The sequence below is a fragment of the Gavialis gangeticus genome, unplaced genomic scaffold (genome assembly GCF_001723915.1).
Source record: "Gavialis gangeticus isolate Ggan-Ray unplaced genomic scaffold, GavGan_comp1, whole genome shotgun sequence".
Classification (NCBI taxonomy): domain Eukaryota; kingdom Metazoa; phylum Chordata; order Crocodylia; family Gavialidae; genus Gavialis; species Gavialis gangeticus.
The window spans coordinates 124,219,111-124,226,807 of NW_017729022.1; the positions used below are offsets into that span (position 1 = coordinate 124,219,111).

General features: G+C 42.8%; 1 protein-coding gene across 1 annotated transcript in view; it reads right to left on the reverse strand.

Annotated features, from left to right (window-relative positions):
- Positions 1 to 4,734: 4,734 nt before the first annotated feature.
- LOC109296640 (bifunctional protein GlmU-like) overlaps positions 4,735 to 7,697 on the reverse strand; it is a 79,079-nt gene continuing 76,116 nt past the window's right edge. The window contains exon 3 of the mRNA XM_019516124.1: positions 4,735 to 5,161. Coding sequence (XP_019371669.1) covers positions 4,910 to 5,161 — 252 coding nt within the window. The 3' untranslated portion in view covers positions 4,735 to 4,909. The remainder of the gene's footprint in view (positions 5,162 to 7,697) is intronic.

Here is a 7,697-nt window from a genome sequence, read left to right on the forward strand (position 1 = left end):
AGGGTACAAGATGCATCACAGATAGAGAAAAATGCAAGATGTCCATTTTCTTTTTTTTTTCCTTTTCCTTCTTTTTTTTTTTTTTTTTTGATACTATGCAAACCAATACCTCAAACCACTCCTTTATTTTGCGGGACTCTTAGGGGAAGGGAATAGTGTTGGAAAAGCATTTCTTTGTTAGAGCCTGGGTGGTTTGCAATCTTTTTTGTTAGAGATGACAAAGGTTCCAATTCAGGCAAGCACACGCTTTACTTCACCATTAACTTACCAGGACTTAAGCGTGTGCTGAAGGGTGTTGCTGATCAGGGTGGGCTGTAGGTATTCACATAAAAATAGGCCTAGGTTGAAGCTTTTAGTGGATTATAGGCCTACATTTTAAAGACAACAAATCTAATGTATAAGATTTTTCTCCTCAGGTTACATGTTTCAGTCAGAAGGCTAGCACTTTTTTGAAGGCACAACAGCTTCAAAACAGGCAGTTGCAAGAGATACAGAAAAACATAAAACAAAACAAAACCCACAGCCAACAACATTGAAAAAGTATTCCTTCCCATGATACATAAAAAAATCTAGTTACTGAGGAAAAATTGAGAAACCGGCAGCAGAACAAGTTTGTGGAGGCTAGCACAGAAAACACAAAGGTGATGGGCAAAAATAAAGAAAAGAAAAATCAGGTTTTAAAAGCAGTTTTTCCACCTTGAGAATTTTCCATGGTAAAATGTGAACTCTGAGGGTGAAACCCTGGCCCCAATCAAGTCTATAGGACCTTTGCCATCAGCTTTAATGGGCCCAGTTTTCACCCCCAGCAGGTGGTAATTTCACCCCTTCCTTAATAAAGAGGCAATGTCTAAGTTACAATTCATACATCCATTAACTAATGCCAAATTAGGATGGTAACAATGTAACATCCCCAAAAACATTCAATTAATTGCAGGGGCTATTTGCTCGAACCCCTCAGTGATTCATGATATGAAAAGAACAATTAAAATAAATTGTTAAAAAAAATAGTGGAGGGAGCAAGAAAGAAAGAAATATGCTTGGCTGCCTGGAAATAAAGGCCCAGAAAAGAGAGTGGCAAATTTGCTTTAGATCTTCAAAGGGCATTTCTTGTCTAGGCAATATTTAAAATGTGTTTCTTACAAGTTCAATAATCTCTCAGTCAATCAGCATATACTTGTTATACCCGTATTTATGCACAGTCCACCGCAATGCCAGACTTTACCATGAACAATTAAGACCCATGGTCTATCCATTCCTGCCAAGTACCCTGAAACCATCATACGTAAACAGACCCTGCAGATGTCTCAAGGCAAAATAAATGACTTCCGGATGTTAAGAAAAATAAATGAATTCATTCATGCAAAAGTGAAGGGGGCATTGTTTTCCCTGATTTTTTTTAAACCCTATATATTAAGATATCAATGCACAACAAATTCATTCTATTATGACACAGGAAATCTAAAACAGAAAAGACTGCAAAAACAAATTCATTTTCTCTTCTCACTCCTCAGAAAAATGTTCTAATTTCTTATTAACGCCTCCGATTATATAATTGTTTGAATTCCCATTTTGGCTTTAATGCTTCTCTTGCCATCGTTTAAAATTCAAACCACACACAAAGAATTTTTGCTGGTGCTTTAACGGTTTATGCTAACTTCTAAGATTAAGATTGTTACTGAAGAGGATAAACCTAAGGAAACAATGTGTATACAATGCAGCTTTAGAATATATTTTAAATCAGACTCCAGATGCATATAATCTCCGCCTTCCTGCCTTATGAACAGAAAATGTTACGATCTTTGTAAAAGGAAACAGGGATAACTATTTAAAGGAAAATACAACCCGTCATTTTCACGTTGTTTTTCTTTCTGAGGATTTTTTTTAGTAAACTAAAATACCAACCTGGAACCACTGACTAAGATCTAATCAGAATTAATGTTCCAATAGTCATATAATAAACAAGTACTCAAGGAATAGGACAGTACTTCCCAATGGCAAAAGCAACCCCATGGACTGAAAAGGGTAGGGGGAATGTGTGTGGATCCAAAACATTGTTTGGTTGGGGAGTGGGGTTTACTTTCCTGTAGGACAGCCCTTGGATGAAGCTGCAGACCTCCCCAATAGCAATGGAGACCCTGAAGGAAGCAATGACTGTTGGTGCTCTACAGGTCAACACTGTGTCCAAGATGCCCTTCCTTTTTCCCCCTGCCTGGTAAAGGGGATCCAGTGAAGTCAAACTATCATGGAATATTCCTGGTAACTGTGTTCCAGGGACTCCTTCTCATTGTGCAGAAAAGCCCAAGGCTGAATTACCTTCCCTGAGCAGTCTCTGCTGTAGCTAGGTGTTATTTGGAAAGGGGGGAGGGGAGGGGGGTTGAAATATTTGTCCCTTAACCCAGTCCCTCTCATCCCCAAGCCACTCAGTCCAGCAAAGACCTCTCCATAGGGCCTGGGAGAACTGTCAATGGAGGACAAGAAGACTAATAATTGAGCAAGATTCAGACTATCCTTAAATAAATCCGGGAGGCCACAGCTCTCATGAAAGATTATGCATCGCTGATTTAATTAGTCTGCAATGTGACCTCCCACCCTGCCTTCTGCTTGACACAGGTAGGGCATGATCCAGGATGGTGCTGAAAACCAGCAACACTCACTGTAGTCAGGCCTTATGCTTACGTCTCCAGAAACAGATATGGGTAAACACAGTCTTACTACACATGGGCCCAGCTTTGCCATTTATTTTGGCCTGATCCTGCAAACACTTAGTGATGGATCCATAAGGATATCTAGGAGTCTAATTCCCATAGAAATCAATAGGCAGTAGGGGCCAGATCTGATTTCGCCTATTGCTTAAGCCCCGACTAAGGATTTTCAAGCTTCCTAAGTCACAGAACCCTTTTATATATCTTCCACTGCAGAGCCCCTATCCCTGGCTCTGTGGATTGTTTAAACTGATGCAGAGCCAGGTGACCTGACCTAGAAATTGCCACACACTACCTCCCGGCCTGCTATACTACAACCCCCAATACCTTTGTGGAACCCCTGATGATCTAGTGGGAAACCCCAGGGTTCTGTAGACCACAGCTTGAAAGCCACAGCATTAGTGTGTGTATGTTTATAATGCCTCATCTGCCTAGCCTTAAGACTGAATCACAAAAAAGCAGTGAGAAGGAGGAGGACCCACCCAACTTTTGTATTCCTAGATTTTCAGGGACCCAAGCAGAGTGAGAAAGAATCATATTTAGGCACTGAAGACCTCTCAGATGTCTAATAGGTAGAACAGAATCTGGCCTTGGGTAGTTAATGGATCTGGGCGTTAGGGTCCAATTCTCATCTACCCTGAGTTCCTTTTACACCACACTCACAGTAGAAATGGGCTTTAAACTGCATGACTGTACAACACCCATCACAATGCAGCTAATAATAATTTGTATGGTCAGAATGATGCAGAATGGTGGAAAATGAGGGCACAGGACTGGATGGCCAGGAGAAGGAGAACTTAGCTTTTTCATTCTAGCCTGCCTATTGCTTTATGAATAGCCCCTTCATAGTGCTTGCATAGTTATAACCTAATATAATACCTTACTCTTTCACAACGCTTCTTCCCTTACATACATTCACGTGCCCATATGACATCACAAGAGCCTTATAATCACATCTACTATATTTTCCCATTTAACAACTTGTCTTGAACGCAAATGTAGTAGGTAGACAATACTGTGTTGTTATTCCCCAGTATATCTTTTTCAGATTACTTTCCGCAATTAAAAATCCATCCAACAACCATCATAACATACTGATCCTGGAACTGAAGTCAATTTCATATGAGGCTGAAAAAAAAAATTTCAGGATAATCCAAATAGTTTTAATTAGGGAAAGCAACACTGAATGACAGAGAGTATTTACTGAGAAATGAACACTTTAAAGTAAAAATAACTTGGAAACATGAAATATGTGTGTGTGTGGAAGGAGATATTGTCCCCATAAAACACAGAGAGAGAGAAATTAACATTTCTGCATTCAGCAAAGCAGGAAGCATAGGAAATAATCAAAAGGTGTCACCACACCATTGTCAAACCATGTGCAAAATGTGTCCTAATATTCATATCTGGTTCCTCGCACCACCAAGTATCCTAAGTCAAAGGAACTCTTTTAAGAAAACAGCTCCAAACTATGCAGCACAAATTAATTCCGATCACATCTTTAAACCCATTTACAGCCAAGCCAGCAGTCCACCCCTTCCGTCAGCTGTTGACTTTCTAAGTGTCCCAGACAGCTGCATGTCTGTCTATAGCTCCCTGAAATGACTTGTCTTGCCCAGATTTCTTAAGACCGCTGACTTCTAATAGGGCTTCCTGACAAAGGCTCCACTCTGAGTAGGATATGTGTTAGGCTTCCAGCCAGGATACAGCAGGAGTTCAGGGGCCAGGACCAGTCAGTGCAGTTGCCCCTGACTGCCTCTTTAAAACCATGTCACGCTTATGTGACAACTGCTTCTCTGTGCTTGTTTGAACTGTCCCTCCCAATTAGTGGTAATAAGTGACTCTGTAAAGATGAGCAAACATAGTGCATTCATTAGCCCTCCCCAGCCCCCTCCACCCCCCTCCTTCCTGGTCAATCAGTCCCACAAAATCCCTAGAGCACAACTCAGTTAATACTTGGAGGGAGCTAAACGCATCTTGTTTGGAGTGAACAAGTACTGGAAAAAGGCAAATTAATGACAAGTCATTTGAAGAGTTTGCCTGAAATTATTTTATTCTGTCCATCCGCTGACGAATTGATTATTCTTGGTGTCGAAATATGTCTGAATCAATAAGCTAAAGCTAAAAGCAAGAAAGGCATGCTCCAACCCCATTTATTTAATCCACTGGTTTTGAGGAATGGCACATAATTTACAGGCTTGGACTCACTAAGCTTTTTCAGAGCGAGCGCTAATGATAAGTTCTGGGAAACCTGTGCGACCATCCATCTCCCGGGTGAAATGCAGGCTTTTGCATTCGCCGATCGCTATTTCAGCTGTAGTGAAGACTTCCAAGTCACAGAGAACATGCCCTCCGATAGTGTGGCCATCCTCATCTGACAGGCATATATGGAGGTGAGGCACTTTGTTCAGGGTACCGACCAAGGAAACAATTTCAAACCTCTTGTTTAGATGAATAATCTTGAAAACAAAACCACAATTGAAATCAGCAGAAATGAAAGTTGGCTGCTAGGAACTGATACATGAGTGAACTCACATTCCAGTACCCAACTCCATTTTTTCTAAAGGCAATGCAACGTGGCTGACAACCAACCTCTCTGGAATAACATGAAAGGAAGTGTGAGATTATCAAAAGTGCCTACTTAGCTTAGATGCCTAAAAAACATTTTCAAAAAGGGTGTTGACATGCAGGCTCAGGGTCTCTCTCATAACTTTCAGGTGCATAAGTAGTGCTTATGAAAGATGCCTAATTGTGGGCTGGAGAGGACATCTCTCTCCACTTGGGATTCTCAGCTGTGAGCCCTCTCCTGAAATAAGGTGCTTATAATGGAACTGATGCCTCCCCAGAGGTCTGGGCATTTTCTAGTGGCCTATTTCCTACTCTGGATCATCACAGTGCTGCCACATCCTCACCGGCCATGCCTTGTTGTTGATTAATATACATTTTGGATGCAGCCCCCAATCTACCAGAGTGACACCTTAGGTGCCTCATTCGGCCCTGCTCATTGTTGGGCCACCTCTGTCTGGCCCTGTCTGTAGCGTGCTGAACCCTTGCAAGGTATCTTGCCTTTGCTGGGCTCTCTGTCCTCACATTCGGCCCCCCCTCTTGAGTCTGCAGTCTCCGCCTTAAATCAACTAAACCAAATGGGCAGTGATTTCCCCAGGTGCCAGTAGTGGTCTCTCTACTCCTCATTAAAGCCACACCAGGCCTCATGGCTAACACAAACAAAACTATTAATTTAATAAAAATAAAATGTCTAGCTGCCGCCCCCACCCAGAGTGTATGTATAACACAGCCAAACTCCGTGCTAGCTAGCTACCCCAGGCTGGCTTTGATGTCTGCAGCTTGTGGTTCATTGTTCCTTTCCCCCTCCTGATAGGGTGCAGGAGTTTCAAACTGCTATTTACCTGGATTTCAGCTCTGCAATCTGCCACTCTGCAGCCCACAGCCTGCAACCTGTACTCCTCTGGGTAACAAGGACTAGGAGCCCCTGTTCCAGTGCCTAAGTCAGGTTAACCTCATCTCATGAAAAAAAAAAAATCACACACACACGTAACACTACACACTCCATTATAGCCAATAGTATACTGAGAGTAAGGTACCGATGCACTTCTGAAAATCTCACCAGGCACCCATTTGTAGGGCTAGTTACTTCAAACCCCTTGTCCTTAAGAGCCAATGATTTTCAAGCAAATGTATCCTAAGGGCTAAACTCTCAAAGGCAGCGCAATGCAGTGTCTAACTCCCACAGATTCCAACTGATTCCTGAATCAAGTGGCTACTTTGGAAAGTTTTAACTCAAAGAACTTAAGAAGCCTCAAGCTGGGCATCCAAAAATGGAGGTACCCAAATTTGCCATTCTCTTTTTGGAAAAGCTCTTCAATGCATCTGCAAGAAGCTCTACTTTTATATATTCAAAGCACGTGAAATACCTGCCCAAGAAAAAGCACTTAGGCCCAGATCTTAGAGCACAGGGATGGGGTGAAAGGAAGGGGCTAGGTGAGCAGCCTACTAACTATATTGCTGGGGGGCAGAGGGGCAAGGCATGACTGGAAGGGTTTGTGGATGCAATAAGTGTGTAAGCATTTTAGTAGGCACAGCTGCTGGTTTTAAGAACATGGCTCATACTGTTTAAGCTACAATAACAACTGGGCAGGTCACAACTGGGAAAGCTAAAGGTCTGGGTGAATGTGTAGGGTGCTAATGCTAGTGAGCAGTCCAATTAGCTGTACTCATCATAACAGGAAATATTTACTGAGCATTCAAATTCAACCCTCAGAGCATGGCGACTTGGGACAGGACAGGACTATGCTTCGCTCTGACCTGCTATCTTAACTAGGACTCCTCCTCAAAAGACTGAAAACTATACCTGGCATGATTCCAGCCTACTCTCGACTTCACAATTCACAATCACAAAATGCTGCCTAGTGACAGAATTCAAGAGTGCCTCGCAAATGTCACTGAGCTCCTGGAAGTCTCATAACACCTCTTTGTGGCAGGGAAAGATTGCAGTTCACATGCAGAGAAAGAGAGGCATCAAGATGTGGTGACTTAATCAAGGTCACACAGGAACTGTGAAGGCATGAACAAATGTGTCCAGCTCTCATCTGCCTATTGCAATAAGGTTATATTTCCTCAGTGGTGTAGCCCTCTCCACTCTGATTTCAATTTCTGGGGGCTTTGTTGGATGGAGCTTCTGGAGGGGCTGGACGTTTTCAAGTCAGCCGGTCCGGATGATCTCCACCCTAGAGTTCTAAAGGAACTGGCTGAGGTCATTGCAAGTCCCCTGGCACGGCTTTACGAGCACTCGTGGTGCTCTGGAGAGGTACCGGAGGACTGGAAGAGGGCCAACGTGGTTCCCATCTTCAAAAAAGGGAGGAAGGAGGACCCGGGAAACTATAGGCCAGTTAGTCTTACCTCGATCCTAGGCAAGCTGTTCGAGAAAATTATTCTGGCACACATCCAGGAGGGGCCAGCAGGGGACTGCATGCTTAG